This window comes from Taeniopygia guttata, chromosome 1 (assembly GCF_048771995.1).
Source record: "Taeniopygia guttata chromosome 1, bTaeGut7.mat, whole genome shotgun sequence".
In the NCBI taxonomy this organism is placed as follows: Eukaryota; Metazoa; Chordata; class Aves; order Passeriformes; family Estrildidae; genus Taeniopygia; species Taeniopygia guttata.
Window position 1 is genome coordinate 106,980,345 of NC_133024.1, and position 18,467 is coordinate 106,998,811.

Consider the following 18,467-nt stretch of genomic DNA (forward strand, 5'->3'; position numbering starts at 1 on the left):
AATGATTTTGACTTTTCTTTTACATTTTACCTGCTAGTTAATCTCCTTAACAAAGTGAAAAAGTGACTGAACTTGCTTCATTCCTTTATTCTTACACACGCAAGTCTGCCCTGATTATGTTGTGCTCCACAGTAACAGCTGCAGTGAATTCAGCCATGCTGTGGCTTAGCTAGGTGGGCATCCAGCCCAAGCTGGCTTTTTGCACACGCTTATCCTGCTATAGCTGAGTATCTACATATTATGGTCCTAGAATACTAAGAAGTCAGAATGAGTTCTGCAACACAGTTCCATTATCTTTTTCTACAAGATTCATCAGGCAGTGCTTGATTCTCATTAAATCCCTGTATTTCATATGCAGGTTTTTATATCCTTGATACATTTGTATTGACTTCTCAAAAGGATTTGAAGTCACTAGGATTATGCAAAACATTAAAAATTTCACATCCAAACAAACAAGTTAATATACTTCATTGTTCTTTCCAGTCTTGCAGGGTCAAAAGGCATTTCTGGTATAGACTAGCCAGAGATTGTTATTTATCAGATACATTCATAATTAAGATGGGATGCACTTTATTTTCCTCAGCAGGCTTTTTTTGTCTCTGTAGTATTGTTCATTTTGTATACTGTATTGTGAGAGAAGACAGACCTTCTGAATATGAGTTGTTAAATAAAAACTTTGGGGATTTAGATTGTCATATATTGTCCATTCTTGAACTGAATTAACATTTTGCTGTTCTTCATCAATGCATTTCAGAAATGTATGATTATTTCCTTTTGGAATATTACCTAAAAACTCATACCAATATGTATCAAATGCAGTATTTCTTAACATACCAGTTTTTAAACCTTTATTCTCTTTGGAAATTGGAAAGTGAATGCAGAAACATGTATTTGTATCTTGTTTCTGAGAGCCAGAATCTGTAAATCAGGGTATTTTCAGCTACCTGCATTTGCCTGTGTTTCTTTTCCTTCTGCATCCGATACAAAGCTGTTATCGTTTCTCTCATTGCTCTTTTTGTGGATGGATTCCAGCCATGAAATGAAACTCCCTAAGTTTTATCTGCTGGAGGAAGGGAAACGTAATTTATAGTGCATTATCTACTCTTCAGTGCCTTTACATATGGGCACTCTTAGGAGAGTCTGGCCTGATACTTGTTCCCTTCAGGAATGCCCACAAGGAGTTGGGGGAAGTAGGAAAAGCACTTGCAGTCCATCCCCAGGCATGGCTGTGTGCTGCATTCCTGATATGGATGAACCCTTCAGCTCATCACCTTGAGGTGATCACTGAGGCATGAGGCTGAAAGAAACCAAATTATTCAGGCCTAGAGGGAAGCGAGGGGAATTGTGTGGAAAGTGGAAAAAAGCCATATCTTATTCTTTCCTTTTTGAAGAGATTTCTGAATATTAGTTTCTGTGTTACATAGTCGATGAACTTAGGAGATGTCCATGTGCTCACCTGTGGTGCTGAAGGATACCAAATTTGCAGTAGGTGCAGTTGCAGAGCTGGATGCACTGAAACCCTAGCATCCTCATGAGCAGGGTAATTTGTGTGATACATGCGTGTATGTAATGTATTCAGCTGGAAGCTTAGGAGTCACTGGTGTTTTGGAATTCAATCTTCACATCTTAGAATCCTTTGCAAAAGGAAGAAGATCACTGTCTAATGATTTGTAACCAAGCTGTGACTGACTGACCCTGGCTGGATGCCAGGTGCCCCCAAAGCTGCTCTGTCACCCCCCTTCCACCATGGTCTGCACCATGGGCTCCAGGGGAATCTCAGCTCGAGCACCTTCTCCCCTTCTTTCTCCACTGGCACAGAGTAATTTTCTAGCAGCTTCTCACAGAAGCCACCCCTGTAGCCTGGCCATGGATATCCATTACAGTAGTATACCACAGACATTACACAAGTTGAGATTAGTTATGCCTAATTATGCTAATCAGTGCTGGCAAATACCACCACATGTTTCTAAAGCAAAAACACATTTTCCATGCTGCCCTCCTTTTATAACATTAAAAACCAGATGATTAAGGGGAAAAAAAAAGCCCTTCAGACTAACTGCAAATGAAGCAATGCACAAATGATTGTGTAGGCCGGGAAAGTGCTACAAATGCATTAGTGTGGCAGTGCATTGAATCATTATCTCCTCTTCTGACACTCAGATCCCAAAAACAGTGTAGCAATGACTTGATGTTCCTGCTTCCTGACCTGAAATACCTGGAGAATTCCTGCATCATGCACTGCAGATGTACCTCCTGGGTAATTCAGGCTGATGGATTCCAAAGTCTTCCCTGTTACTGCATATGCAAAAATCCTTGGGTCAGAGAGTTTGATGGAAAGCTGGAAGATCAGAAGAAAAGAGATCGCTTCCAGCTTTCCACCTTGGACAGCAAACTAAGGGAAGCAAATAAATACCTGTGTCAGAACATTGGTTGCCTTTTGGGATTGCTTCATTTGATTCCTCAAATAAGGTGAGGTTTTCTGTATGGTTCAAAAAAATAGAAAGAGGCTACTTCCCCCCACACCCTCAAAAGAGCTCCTATTCAATGATTGAGAGTTCTGGAGTGAAAGGAGCAAGTCTGCTTCAAAGTTGCTTAAGAAAACTCACAGACCTAAACATTGATAAATGCAGCTGTCTGGTGTTCGTGACTCTGGGTAATAGTCATAAATATTTATATCAAAAACTTCAGAGCATCCTGGCTGTGATGCCCTCAGGCAGTTGCAAATATCATTTTGGATGTTGACAAGCAGGATTTGTTTGTTCTGTGTCAGCTTGAGCTGAGCATGTGCCTGTCTCTTCCAAGAATTCTTCTTGGGCACCAGCTTCAGTCTTGTTTCACCACACATGACTATGATGCTGAATTGAGGTCTGTGCATTTATGACATTTTAGCAATAAATACTGAAATTGTAGGTCAAACTACTTGTCACAGTGAGCAGAACTAGGAAAGGTCTTTTATCATATCAAATAAAGGGGAAGGAAAAACTTAGAAAAAACTTTTTCTCAAAGACATGTTTTCGTGGAGCAATTCTAGCATGAGGTTTTGGGTGTCTGTTTCAGAAGTGACCTTTGTTGACTCTCCTCTTCTTATTCAGTGTTTTTAACAGAGGACAAAGCCAACTCTGTGTTAAAAAGATACCCAAGAGCCAACACCTTTCTGGAAGAAATAAAGCAAGGTAACATAGAACATGAATGCAGAGAAGAAATCTGTAGCTATGAAGAAGCAAGGGAAGCATTTGAAAATGAGGAAAAAACGGTATGTTTTGTTGTGTATGTAAAGATGGGTGGGGTTTACTGACACTAAACTTTTGGGTGTGCTGAGTGCTTGTGTGTTTTTCAACATTATATTAGATTTGGTTTTTGCACAGGGAAATTGTACTGGCAAGGCCAGTCATTTAGTGGCCACAGTGGCGCAGGGAACCTTGCAGGTTTCTTCTGAAATTTACACAGGTGACACATTCCACTCGTCAATGTCTGAACTCTGCATCAAAAAATAACAGTGTACTAAGGCATATTGGACATTTTAAATTCTTGGCATTTTTTTTGTTGGTGTTGATATGTGTCTCACACATAGCTGGGGAGATGGGTAAGGCTGGCATGAGAATTCTGATTCATTAAAATGAAGTTGTAGGATATGTGGTGTCCCTTCAAAGCTGCTTCTTTCTGAAGCTGTGAAGTGCCTGCACACACGTGTTTTTACCTCCCAAACTTGACTTGACATGACTATTCCTAATGATGGCTCATTGTATAATTAAAAATAATGTGTACAATGAGAAAACTTGTATAAACTTCTAGCACAATATCACTTCTGCTTTTTGTTCCAGTCACTAGAGAAAACATAACCTAAACATGTTGTCTCTCAGCTTCTCTCCCCCATTTAGGAACATTTTTATGATATGGTAATTAGCATTTCCCTTGCAGAGGTATTTGGGAAGTAGTAAAATAGAAATAATTACATTTCTTTTCTGGCACAAGTGTAGTCCTGATATTTTATCCATTTCCACTACTGTATCCTTTTTCCCTGGCTGCTGTATTCTGCTGTGGGGAGTTGCTAATGGGTCAGGCTCTGCTAATGTGCAGTGATGCCTGACCAGCCTCAGGTACTTGGGCTTTATTAAGTGCATGGTCCCCCAGCACTATCCATCCACACAGCCACTTAGTGATACATCTGTGTCCCAGGGGAAAGGAATGGATGCACTAGACTGGGAATATGATATAGTGTATGCAGAGAAGCACAGGATCAAAGCTTTCATAGTGTAGATAGACTGGAATTCATATAGGGGCTGTAGCTTATTTATCTCATTATAACTTTTTGTGTAATCTCTGTCTTTGTGTTTTTTATCTTGTCTGCTTGCTTCTTTGTTTTTCTGCAGTCCTCTGGGCAGGTCTGCAACATGCAGATTTGTAATATTAAAAGAACTAGTAATAATAGTAATAATAATGATAATAGTTCCCTCAAATTATTTTTGGTGCATGAGTTTTTAATTGGCATTGTGTATGTCAAGCGTGCATACATGCCATTCATTATTTTCAAGACACGCTTGATGATTTTGATTCAGAGTTACAATTTTAAACTATAAAGGTAGTTATAAAGATAAAACTATCATGTTAGGCTAGAGCAAACAGGGAAGAACTTGCAGGACTTTGTGGGTAAACTAGAATATGAAATTCTGTGTTGGCAAATGTAATGCATGTGGAGGAATTGGGGACATTCATTATAATATATGATTGGCTCTGAACAGAATTCGGGAGCAAGATCTGTATTTCAATATATGAAGACTTCAATTTAAAGCTAAGCAGTTAAACAAAGCCAAAACAAAGAACCCTGAGTTCTAAGAACCTGAAAAAAAGGAACAGGGATTAAATAAAGAGTTTACCCACATCTTGAGTGTGTACAACTCTCATCTCCCTATCTCTTTAAAATTAGTAGGTGAGGAAGGACCAGAGAAGTGTGACAATTGATCAAAGATATGGAAAGACTTGTATAACAACAACAGATTATAAAATAATTGAATCAGGGAATATGTGATGATGTCTGTGAGATGAAGGCTGAGCTGGGGTCAGTCACTTGCCATCCTTCTGATAGCAGAGCTGAGAGGGCCTCAGGAAACTGGAAAGGTGCAGGCTCAAAGCAAATAGAAGTCTCTCCTCACCACAGGTAATGGAGCTGTGGACTGCCTTGCCACAGGATGTCTCAGATCCTAAAAGCTTGTATAGGTTCAGAGAACAGTGATGTAAATGAAGGGAAGTTAAATCAGTCTGGAACCATTAATTAAAAGGAATCAAGTTGGGCTAATGGAAGTTCTTGAGGCACAAATACGTGAAATCTGGGAGAGTATCCCTGCCTGCTTGTGTTTGAACTCTTCCAGCAGTCTCTAATGATTACTGTCAGAGAAGTTAACAGATAAGGTGAGCCCTAGGTGTGACCTTGTAAAGCTGTTTATTAGTGGTGCCTGTAGCCTGCAGGCAGCACTTCATGTGGTCACTGGTCAGGTGTCAGAGGTTGTTGGGAGGCTCAAAGATTACTGTGCTAAGTATCTGAGTGTGATTGTAGCACTTATATTAATTTAATTTCCATTAACTCATTTTTTTTAATTAAACTGCATGAAGATTTTAAAAGCTAGAAGTCACAGATTTTCATTCCTGTTGCAATTTCCAGTGAATTTTAAATACTGCAAAAATTGCCAGGTTCTCTTTGTTGCTTTATTCAAGCAAAACAAATGAACTACTGCTATAAAGCTTAGTAAGCAACTCAACATTTGTCCACACCAGATCTAAAATTATATGACCAAGACTTTCAGTGTCACTCGGTGTGTAATTATGGATGCTGGATAAATATTTATAAGAGAATCTTTTCCTGCTAGTTGAAATAGGGGGCAGACCAGAAGGGAAGAGTGTAGCAGGTACACTCACTTCCCCTTATTGCTTGTTCTCACCCTCTGCCTGATGAATACCAAGCAGTCTTCTGACTGGCTTATTATCAGTCCACCTTTAAAACAAGTCAGGCAATTGACAAAGAACCATTTGAGGATGACAATGCTGCCAAATGTAGTAAAGGCCTCCCCTGAGATTCTCAAGAGATTGCAAGTCTTGACTTCCTTATGGATCCCTCATTTAATTCAGCATTCAGATCCAGCTAAGTGATACTGAGTCTGTTCTGAGAAGTATTACAAATGAAGGGGAAAGAGAATTGTGGACAATTTTGCTGTAACTGTCTTTGGGATGCCTTTGAGAATTCAGTTTCATTATTTCAAACTGGATTTGCCAAAGCACTAAGGTACATTCAGAAAAATAGTTCTTGGCAGGAATATATGTTAGATGTTTTCTAAGTCTTTTCCATTGCAGTTATCTGATTCTGTGGTCTGCTTAAGTTTTTCAGCCTTATAAGGCTTTTACACCTGGTATTCCCAGTTGTACAGCACTCAGGGATAAATGATTACTGAAGTGCCCTTTTCATTAATCACAAGTTAGTAATTTTGTCAAGCAGAAAGTCCTTTCTGTTGTTAGTTAAAGAGACCAGTAATAGTGGAAGGGATGTTTGTGCAGGGCATTTTTGAGCTTATAAGTTACTCTTTAACATTCTCTATGAATTTTTCAGATACTTTGTAAATTTTCAGTCTTCCCCCTCTTGGTCTTTTTCAAACAGTTGTCTTACATACAGCAGTTTGTACAAATCCTCACACTGTGTAAACGCATGTAAGTTGTCTGTGGCTTTGTTGGGCAGGATTTGACTCTGACCAGATGTCTTGTCCTCCTCCTGCAGCATCCCTTTACTCTGCAGTGTAGCTGTGGGTGGCAGAGCAAGAGCTTGGCAGCTGTGCAACTCAGACCTGAAGGATGCATTTCCTGCAGTTCCTGTCAATTGTGGCAGTCTGGGGCTAAAAGCCTTTCCACTTCTCTAGGAGAGCTGACTTGCAAAAATGCAAGCTGGGAACCCAGAATCTAGTATGCTAACAAGGTTATTTCTTGTGGGGTGTTTTTTTGTGGAGTTGTTTTTTTGGTTGCTTGTTTTTTCATTTCCCATGAAGAAGAACATTTAAAGATTTCTTTTTTTAAAATGACTAAGCAAGTGTTTCTTTTTTAGTGTTTTTCACCTGTGTGCAGAAAAGTATTCCTCTGTCTATGTATGATAGTATTAGACCTAAAGCAATTTCTCACCAGGGAGCTGGGAGTGTCTGTCTTGAGTTTTCTTTGCCTTGCATGTAAATGAACAAGGACATTAAACTACTTTCATCCTTAAGGCAGTTTACACTCTTTTGCCTCTTTATGCATTGGTCTGGTCACATCACCAAGTCAAACATCCCCAAACTCAACACACCCTGTTCTGCTCTAAGTGCCTGCCTCTCTGGGAGAACAGAACAAATTTTCTGCTGCTTTGCCAAGTAGCAGAGTGTCAAGGAGAGATGCTCTTTCTGCATTCTGAAGATACAGAGATATTTTCTACAGCAGATAGGTCTGACCTAGAAGTAATGCAGAAACAGTACTCAAAGACCAGTGACTACTTACTACCCTTCTATTGGAGAAAGTGCATTTTCTCTGAAGTCTGCAACACAGAAAAAAATGTTAGGGAGAAGTGTGTTTTCTTCTTTTTCATTAAAACTACCTTTCTCCTCCAGAGAGTCTTTAAAATTACATATCCTTGCACTGGAGGATAAAACATTGTACCGTTTTATTTCTTTGCTGCCATTGAGGCCACAGAACAGTGATGTGAAAAGTTTGGTCCCATTACATACAGGAGGACTTCATAATCCTAATCAATCCTTTTCTGTTTTTTTAGTTAACAATATATTATTTATTCCACTAAGAATCTAGTTAGCTGTATTCTTACCAGCTGCAAAAGTAATAGGTATTCTTAATTCCCTGGTAGTCTGGTGAGGAGAGGGTGAGGTGTTTGGTTCTGCCAGGTTTTATCATGCAGAGATCCCAAAAGCCTTCAGTTGTGCAGCTGATGGCATTTTTCAGTGTTAGTTACCCCCAAAATGCATTTTTCTAAACTCAGAACTGTTGGTTTGGGGTTCACTGTGGAACACATGTCAAGAAGGGCCCTTGTAGAGAAGTATTTAGAGTCCATCTTTCCAGTCTTCCTTGCTTTGTTTGAAGCCAATGCCACCTGACACAGCTTAGATGATTTGGACCTGGGTTCACATGAAAGATGGCATTGTGACAATCTGCTTGTGGTGTCAAGCCTTAAAATTTAGGGAAAATGTCTGATCCTGGATTGGTGTAGGAGTTGAAATTGTTTTGGTTTTTGAATTTGCAAATAGACATAAGAAAACGGAATTTATCTTTGAGAAAAAAAAAAATTTACAGGAGAGTCGATTGTTTCATGGACATGGCATTGCTCTTAACGTGAGTAAATCCCGATCCAGAAGTGTTGATAGTGTGTGTTTGCCCATGGTGTCCTGGTCCTGCCTTTGCACAGGGAAAGCTTGACCTCCATGCTAGAGGGATTGTGCTGCCTCTGGGGTCAGTTTGGTGGCATTTTCTGCTTAATCATATGACATCAGGCCTGAGCTAAAAAAAAATGATGAATCTGATTTGTCTGTGCACAAATTCAGTCTGCAACCTAAATACATCATTTACAAACAACTGAGCAATTACAATTTCAATTCTACCTGGTGACTACTTTATAAATAGTTGCATGAAATGTGTGCTGTCATTTAAAATTAATGTGATGCTGGCAGGAGGATGAGAGGGTCAAGTCTGTGCATTTTTAAGGAAAGCTAGAGTTCAGATATTCTGGCATGGACTGGAGTGTCATTAATTACAGGTTTTTGGGGTTTGGGTTTTTAATTATACTATAATATAACCAAATGTTCTAAATTGTGACTATAAAACTCAGGGAAAGTGTTTCATAGTAGGAGAGACATTACGGGCAAGGATGGCTACTCTTTTGAGGCAGGGTGCGCTTTTCTTTTGTACTGCTTCTTCACAGCATTCACTGCAGAAGAAATGTGATGGTAACACAATGTTTGTGCTCCCATTTACTCATATTAATGTAGCAAAGAGGACTTTCAAGTATTTGTGTCCCCCTTTATTTTTGCTTTTTCATATTTTCACTTCACATTCCATTTATCTGTAGCTCTGTTGTCAAGGTTTCTAGAATATAATAACCTGTGTAATAGTCTCATAGTTATGGCACTATTTTTAACTGTAAACAGAGGATCTGGATCAACTCAAACTAAGCTGACTGTGATTGCTGTATGAGCCAGAGGGTGGGGCATATCTAAATTATGATAAGACAGTACAGCATAGTTGTGCTTAGCCAAAATGGTCAGTCACTGACCGCTAGTGTATTATTTCAATTTTAAAACAAACAAACCCTAAACTTATGTCTTGAGTGGTGCTGACAGATTCTGATCCACTGGATGGCTAATGTGCATGCTGATTAGGCAGGGGCTTTTGAGATATTTTTTCCTAGTTTGTTTTGTGGTTGGGTTTTTTTTCTTTCCTGAGTGTATTATCACTTAGTCCTGTCTCTGCTGCATGTTTGTAAACATTGAGTGCAGACATAAGAGTGTTAAAAGTGGTGGGGAGTTTGTTTGCAAAACCAAATCCCTTTTGTATCACTAATAATATAATAAGAAAAACTGAAAGTTTGTGTGTGCTTATCCATGCCAGTTCTTATTTTAATCATCAGTATTTGAAATGCCTTTTTTTTTGTCCTCATTCTTTAAAACAACTTGCTTACAGTGCTTGTTTTTTATTAACTGTGTAATAGTTTCTGACATGTTGTGTCTTGCTCTTCTAGAAGGAATTCTGGAAAGTCTACAAAAACGGACTCCAGGGAGAAAGTAACACAGGACATAGCTGGTATTCATTTTACCTTGCATTTCCATTAATCATTGGCCTTTTTATTATCCTCATTGTCATTTTTGTCATCTGGAGATGCCTGTTTAAGAAGAAAATGCGCAGGCAGTCGGTGTACGTGCACAGGGGAGCCCACGGAGCGCTGGGCGATGGTGCTGATGGCAGAGGGCCCCTCCCGCCGCCGCTCAGCATTGTTCATTCCCCACAGGAGGAAATGGATGAGGTCAGTGGGCTCTCCCCAGGAGCTCTGAGCTACTCAGATGCACGGTCAGACTCGATATCCACAAGGCTCTCAAACTGTGATCCTCCTCCTTCCTATGAGGAAGCCACTGGGGAAATCAGTGTGAGAAGAAATGAAACTGAACAGCATTTAGATCCACCCCCACAGTATGAAGACATTGTGAATTCCAGTTCAGCCAGTGCCATTGCACTAACCCCCATTGTCACCAGTACTAAGTAAAGCAAGAAGAATGCCATGGACCTTTTAAAAATCATTAATCATTTTGTAGCACTTTATCTTGGCTTATTATGCATTTCTGTAATTTAACGGACTTGTATACAATGAATTTCACCTTTTTTAGGTTCACTCGTTCTTTGGGTTTGGGATTTTTTTTTTCCCCCTATCGAATGTCTTAAAAGATAAGGAATCTGTATTGAGAGTGTAGTGCAGATACAGATGTGGTGCTCTGTCATACTTCTCAAAAGTACCTCTGTTTTGAAGGATATCACTTGTTTTATTCCAGACACTGTCCACATTCCCCACAAGATTTGTGGGATCCCCCTCGCCTTTCTTACTTCAGACTGTCAGCATTCCCTGCAATAGGGAATCCTTAAACAACATGTCAATAGTTATTTACACTAGAGGGGACTGATTTTGCAGTATTGCCTCTTGTCTGGTTTGTTCCTTTTTCTCACTTTGATTTTTGTTACATGCTGCATCCTCTCCTGGCCCTCAGGAGGCTGGGAGCCTTTGTGTTCAAACCAGGATCTCGTGTAGAGAATGCTGGTGTAACAGCAATAATTCCAGAGTCCTAGCAGGAGAGATGTATTCTTAAAGCTTTTGCTATTACAGCTCAAAATTCTGTAAATGCTTAGAAGCTGACAATTCAAGACACTAATTGGTGAATTTAATGGTGTAAGTCTTTGTGTTCTGCCTTTCCTGTTTTCCTATCTGGTTTTACTTTTATATTCTAGAAGTGAGAAGTGTGCATATGTTAACTTCAGAACTTGAAAGTTCATGCAACAGTAATAGTGAAGTACTCACGAGTGGATAAAATCCTCATGATGGACTTCCTACTGTGATTTTCACTGGGACCAGGATGTAATCTATAAGCACATACACCCAAAGGCATTACTTTCATTTCTAAAGGGAGAAAAAGGGAAGAAATTCAGTGTCTGTGACTTCCTTTTTTCCCCAGATATTAAAGTCTTCCTCAAGGTTTTGTCAGCTATAAATTCCTCAAGTTCTGATACTCCCTTGCCTACTGACATGTACCTTGTGTGCACCTTGTACTGGTGCCTGTGGAAATCCTTTGCAGAGAATATAAATATCTTTTTTCAACAACCAGATTTACTGCTTATCCATTCCAACAAGGAATTCTAAGAACATGCAGGCATAACCCCAAGCATTAGTATGGAGTGACTTTTCGAGGCTGAAGAGATGGATGCAAGTTACGTACAGGCTTGTACAGAATTTCATCCACTTGGTTTAGGTGGTACAAATTCTAGTGTGGTGATTCTTCTATTACAGGTTGATTTAAAAGTTAAGTGCTCTTTTTAATTTCTGAGTATTAAGTTCCAGTTTTCCTTCTCCCACACCAAGTAGCGTGGCATTAGCTTAGTACTCTTCTGTGTTCTACTAATCAATTAACACCAATTGAAATGTGTTGCGTCCTGAAGGGCTAAATTATGTTATGTTGGCTTTCTTACAACAGAAACCCAAACTGTCTTGTTTCAAACACCCCAGATGAAATGCCAGTGCCATGGGTTTGAAATTGCTCTTAATGTCCCTCTCATGGGGACTTAGCCCAACTGTTCCCAAAGAATTTTTGGGGAGGGAGCCTGGAGGGAAATGGATGGTTATAGATGGGTGTGTAAATGCACACTTTGATAAGAATATGATCTAACCTACTGACAAGTGCAGTTAGGAGGTCTCATTTTTGGCAAAAAGTTGCCTTTCTTGCCTGCTGGGAATCTTCAGCTGCTAAGGCAAGTTGTAATAGAGATGAACTCCTGGCCAAACTCCTGACTCCATTGTCAAAACTATAATTTGTATTTATATTCATTATATATAATAGATATATTAAGATAAATAGGTAAGTACAGTATATTTTGGACACTTGTAGTAAAAATTGCCTGGGTTTTGTTTGTGGACTGTCAGGCCTTTTCTTTTGAAGTGGTTTTAGCTCTTGTGAATCCTAAATTGCCACTTGTGGAAGTTAAAGCTCCTTTCAAACCAAGCAAGAGTTAATAAATAAACTGCTTTAGGCAGATTCAGCAGAACAAAGTGCCTCATCCAGCGTGCAGGAGCCACCTCAGAAAGAGCTGGTACTTCAGTGTCTGTGCCATATTGGCACCTCCTGTGCCTGCCAGCACACACAGGAGTTTTAGCAGTAACTTCCTGGTCAGGATATAGAACTTTCCTGTAGGAAATGCATGGACATCACCCATGTTGCATTAGGTTGTTAAGCAGCTGCCATGATCCCTGAACATGGGCAGTCTGCTTTAGTAGTTTAGAGATGAGCTGGCTTTTCCCTTTTTTCTGTGTTTCTTTTTAAACTCTGTGTTCCACTACCACTTTTGAAAGATTTCTTTCTGGCTTCTAAGTTGAATATGTTACTTTATCCTACTTTATTGTGTCCTGTAGATACTTTTATGTGCAATCCAAAATTGATGCTTGCCATTCCAAAAAAAAGTCACAACCAAAAACTTAGTGATCTATGAGTTTAATTAGACAATGCCTTTTCCACAAGTAAGTGAGTATGAAAGCCATTGTGGGCTATAAATTTATGTCTTGGTGACTAAATTTAATATTTAAACAAAACCTGTGTGGGACAGTTGTGCAAATGCATTTCCTCTAAAACATGAACAGTTTTCTCCATGTTGGAATAGTGTCAACTTACAAATTGTTTGTTCTGTTTTGTGAAATGTGGGAAAAGAAAATAGCTTAGTTTTGTGGTTGGCTTTTCTAACCTGATTGAAAAATAAAATTTTATTTGTACTGGGGTTTTTTATAGCTTTTTTTTTGTATTTGTTTTACCTATTCTGTAATTGCATTGTGATGCAATAAATATAAATTTATAGTTGTACCTCTCTAGGGTTTTGCAACTCTGAATGCAGTGCTGTCTTGACTGATGACATGAATAGTCAGAATACTGCCTTTCCCACTTCTGAATGTAATATTAAATTTCATCTTGTATTGGGACTGAAATGATTTAAAACTAACTTAAAGGTGGCACTGTTTTAAGAAATTATGGAAATTAATGATTTGCTTAGATGATATTAACATTAGTGAAGGTTGTTCTCTCTTCACTGGATGTAAATAACCTCTGATTACAGTATTGTATATTTTAAAGGGGTTTGGTTTACATTAAATTATCCTATTTAAACATTTTTGCCTATGTTTAAAGAAGATTTTTTGTAACATTTGTTTTTCAATATGCTAAATAAAAATTTTTAAGATGCCTCTAATGTTTCAAAAATATCAATTTTACACAACTACAGTGAGTATTAACTTTGTGTATTTAAGTGGTCTTTTAATTTCCATTGTTATACGGACAATCAGTTTCATGAATCTGTTGCTTTATTGATATAAAATACAATTATAATTTTGTATTTGAGTAGGCAATTCTATTGTTTTAAAATTCGAGCTCAATTTTTATCAGAGTTGGGAATTTTAATTATTTCCTATTTTTAAAAAAAGCATTTAACACTGAGATGAGCTCATTTGCTTAGAGTCTGGTGTTAATAACACCAAGGTTGTGGTTCAATCCCTGTATGGGCTGTTCACTTATCAGTTGGACTTGATGATCCTACTTGGTCCCTTCCAATTCGGAATATTCTGTGATTTATTGTAGCCATAGCTAAGGAAGTCACAGGCTGAGGGAAAGGAAACTAGCAAAAAATGTTGAAGTTGAAGGACTTGATTTCAAAGTTCCCTTTAGCCACTTGAAAGTGGTTACAACATGTCATGTCAGCTCTAGGAATGATGAATTAACAGAGAACAAAACCAAACCCAACCTTGTGTAATGATCCCTGCTGGAAACTGAAGGTCTCCATTCCAGGCAACACAAAGTGGATGTCATCCATACCTGCTCTGGTGCTCAGGCTAAAGTGTCCCTGGGCAGGGTCTGGGGAGAGGCTGGAGAAGCCCAGGGCGAGGTTTGTGTCCCAGAGCTGTGTGCTCCAGTGCAGTTTTGTGCTGCTCTTAACAAAAGGGCAAAGAAGCAGCAAAGGGCAGTGACTCCCCAGGCTGCCCTGGCTCAGGTGGGGCTTGCTGTGCACACCCACATTCGTGTCCTGCCACACACCCACCAGCACGGGCTGTGTGCCCTGGCTCAGGCCCCTGCAGGCCTGGCTGCCAGCTGTGGGAACAGGGGGGATACGGTGCTGAACTGGTGTCCTGAATCTCAGTTTCTATAAAAATCAGATCATTGTGCAGGTTACCAGTGATGAATGCTCATTATTTATTGTTTCTCGAGCCCAGAACAGTGTGCTGTGCTGCTCTGCTCTAAATCACACTGATCTATTTCTTTTTATTTTCTGCATAATGTGAGCTTTGTAAATGTCTCCTAGTGCCACTTGCTGATTTTTAAAAAGAAGGAAAAACATGTTCAGCTGAAAGCACTGAGGTGACATCTGTACTTTTTCATGGCTTGCTGCACGCACATTGGATTGATTTGCTACAGGGTAATTGAACTTTGAATTTGCCAGAAAGTTGAAGTACACTTTTCTTCTGCAGGGGTATCTCAGTAATTGTATTTTTCATTTGGCAGTGAGTTATTGAGTGCTAAGTAACAAGTCAGTGCAGGAAGGGTCTTGCTTATGCTATATTGACCATATCTATCTATTTAGATATGTAGATAGATACAGATATGTCCAGCACATATATTATACAGGACTTACTTACTTTAGATCTGTGCAGGTGTTTGCTGTAATATCAGATCTGTGTCCTCTTTGCCTGTCCTTTCTCTGTATCCTGCAGTAAAGACACACTGCTGTGCTGTTTTCCCCTTTAGAAGCAAAGCCTAAGAATCAAAATGACAGTTTTCAGTGTGCTCTGCTGTTTCCTTCTCCACTTGGAAGCATTGTACATAACAGTGTGGCTCCCAGAGTTAGCTGAGGAGCTTAAAGCAAGAAGGAAACAAGTATTTAAAAAATTCATTTTGATATTGCCAGCAATGAAATCTCTGCATAAGGAATAATCTGTACCAGATTGCCTCCCTGGCCTTTCCTATGGTGTGGGATGTGTTTTCCCACACAACAGACCCTGGATCAATTCCATGGGTCAGAGGCTCCCAATTTGATTTTTCTTTATTTATTTTCTCACTCAGCTCTTGCCGCTGGCAGTGGCCCAGCAGCCTCTCTTGGCTGTGCTCAGGGACTCTTGAGTTGTTTGTTTGGTGACACACATCTGTACATGGGTGGCTCTGGGACCCAGGCTTCCCTGCTTCCCTCCCCTGACCTTGCTGCTCTGCTCACAGCCAGACCAGGCAGCATTTCAGTGCTGGACAAAGAGCTGAGGGGATGAACAGCATGTGGGTGGGACCAGAGGCAGGTGTCACCCTGCTGTGACACACAGGGAGGCACAGTCTGTTACCACCTGTGGCCTTTTCACTACCAGTCTGAATACAGCCACCTCGTGTGGGTTGTTTCCAAGATTAAAACCACTGCAGGCACATTTCTTACCAGAACTTTCTGTGAAAAATGGTCCTGTCAAAGAAAAGCAAGGGCATTGGGACCAGCTCAAACATTTTCCCCAGCCAGTGCCCCTAAACTCTCTCAGCACAAGTAATTTATTGCCATTTACTATTAGAATTACTATTTTTATTCTTTTCGTTATGCTTTTGTTGTATCTGCATTTCTGATCATGGTTGTATTCTAACCATAGCTTTTTCCTTACAGATGGGTAATATACATGTAATCATTAAAAGTTTGTTGTTTTTTTTTTTTTTTTTTCATTTGTCTGTTTCTGGGTGAGTTGGGGTTTTTCCTCTTAGCTTGCTGGTTTTTGCATTTTGTTTAATGGAAGTGCTGAATAATGATACCTCCCTTTTATGCTCCCCCTAAAACCTTTCACATGCTCCTATAGCAAAGTGCATAACAGTTGATGTTTTTACTGTGCAGATTCGCTAGAAGAAATGCAGCTTTGAAAATAATTTCTAATGTTATTTGCTCGTCAATCATTTTTTTCAGCCTTATGAAGTGTTACTTGTAGATTAGTTTCCCTTTTCTTGCCTAATTGTGCCTCTGCCCTCATTACCTTCCAGCCTTTCCACACAGGCAGCTTGGCTCCATGCAAAGAGTACCATCTCCTCCATCAGCAGGAATGTTTAAAAAAGGGGGTTTCTGCTCTGCACATTGCTTTCAGATTTCAGCATTTACTGTCCTGCATAACCCAGCATTGACTTCCTGAAAATTGTTCACAAAATCCTGCTCCCAATGCCAAGCTGTCAGCAAACCCCCAGCCCCTGAGGAAGGCTGGCTCTCACCCTGACCTTCACCCACAGCCCTGGAGCAAGGACTTGAACTTGTGTTGCCTCCATTGCAGGGCATTAGGCTGCTCTGAATATTAAACTAAGCTTGCAGTCTTTATCTTTCTCAAGCTTCAAAATCCTTTCTAATTCTCTATACTATATGCAGATCCCTGGGTGTAGTGAATTTAAACTACTTAACATAGACTTAATTTACTTACTAACTTCTTATGGATTGTTGGAAATAAGACCAGTATATTTCTATTATAGGATATTATTGGATGTGGGTTTGAGCTGCTCTCTTGATTTTTTTGTATGCTGGTGACACCAACCTTGGTGTTACACTTTATGGATCTCAAATTATATCTGGAACCTGAGAAATCTTCACCAGTGTAGGTTTTGTTGCTTGTTTTTGTCAAAACTGGCATGGTCCCATATGCAATTTTAGCTTCACTGAATTACTCTTCAGTATAGAAGTGTTTATTAAAAAAATTCCTGAGTAGCAGCAGTTGATGGTTTTATGATTGACTACGGTGATGTCTCCTAGCAACATGACTGAAAAAAGATCATCCCATGTTGCTCATTTGTCCAGAGATTTCCAGATTGCTGTGTTTATCCTGATGAGGCTAAGTCATCTCACTTCACCAGTACACCTTGCACCACATTTTGTACCCATTTTGTGTTGAAAAGGGTTCTCCAAAGTCACACCAAAGGTGTAAGGCCTTTTCCCAGAGTCCTCTTTTGGGGTGTGCAAAATCCCCCCCAGGCAGCTGAGTCGTGCTGCCCCACATCCCCAAAGCACCCACTTCCCTTGGCCTGCCCTTCCCAGAGCTCTGGGGTGCCAGGGCTTGCAAAGGCTGGAGGCCCGTGGAGTTCACTTTGTTGTCTGACACAGGATTTCAGAGCCAGGTGCAGCCTGTTTCATCTGGCACTGCTGCTGATGATGACAAATGAGTAACTTGCTCATAGTCATCATCATTTATGATAATCCTTTCTTTTAAAAAAGATTGCTGTTGTTGGAAGTGAACAAATGCTTCTTTCCCACGAGATGTCACAGGTGAGATTCTGCGAGAGGCTACCCTGCGTTCCTCCAGGTCCTCATGGCACCTCCCTCTGCTCTCCCAGGGCCTCCTCAGGTGGGAGGACGCTGTGTCCCCAGCACAGCTGCTGTGTTACCTCAGTCTGGGCAGCACCCTGAGATGGAGGCACTGCTGGATGGGAGCTGCTGCCTTTCCCCACTCCTGGAGGTGCCCAGCACTGAGGGACATGTGCCATGTGCCATATCCAGCAGCTCCTTAGCTGCACTTTGTGCTGCAAAGGAGGCTGGGTGAGCAACAGAAGTTTTCCAGGTCATGCCTCTGTCTCTCTTACTTGCATGGCCTTAATTTTAATTTATTTGGGGCAAGTTCTAAAAGCTGCAGGTTTTTTACATGGCTTTGAAGGCAATTTAAATAAATCCTGTGACGGTACCTTGGGAGTGTTCCCGCCATCACTGTCCAGTGCCTGATACAAATTGTGTTCTTCACTTTGTTATTGAAACTGCAGGCAGGTGAGTTAGTTAATTTTGCAAATTAACTAGGGTGAATTTTGCAAATCTAGTTATTTGAAGGGCACTCAGAAATGTTAAAAGGTGTCTTTTAAGGCCAAATCTGAAGAAAGTGGTGCAATTAAATAATAGTCTAGTATTTTTCCTTAAAAAAAAAAAAAATAAAAGAGAGAAAAAGAAAAGGAAGAGACCAGTTCAACTGAAGTAATTACTTTTGTAGTAGTTGTTTAAAAGTCCTCCAAAGCCCTTGGTTTTGCTCATGTACACGTGTCTCTGATACTTTTATAGGCATATAAAGGTATATAGGTATAACTCTTTATAGGTTTATTTGGATCAAATTAACAAGTTCATTTGGATCAAATTAACACGTGCTTCTCTGTTCTGCCTTGGTGCTGTGGTTGTTATCCAGATACACAGCAAAT

At 40.0% G+C, this 18,467-nt stretch overlaps 1 protein-coding gene across 5 annotated transcripts in view; it reads left to right on the forward strand.

Annotated features, from left to right (window-relative positions):
* Nucleotides 1–13,492, forward strand: part of PRRG1 (proline rich and Gla domain 1) — a 31,097-nt gene extending 17,605 nt beyond the window's left edge. For all 5 annotated transcript variants that reach the window (XM_030282510.4, XM_072934942.1, XM_030282516.4 and 2 more), the window contains exons 3-4: nt 3,093–3,253; nt 9,749–13,492. In XM_030282510.4, coding sequence (XP_030138370.4) covers nt 3,093–3,253; nt 9,749–10,267 — 680 coding nt within the window. In that variant the 3' untranslated portion in view covers nt 10,268–13,492. The remainder of the gene's footprint in view (nt 1–3,092; nt 3,254–9,748) is intronic.
* The last annotated feature ends 4,975 nt before the right edge of the window (nt 13,493–18,467 follow it).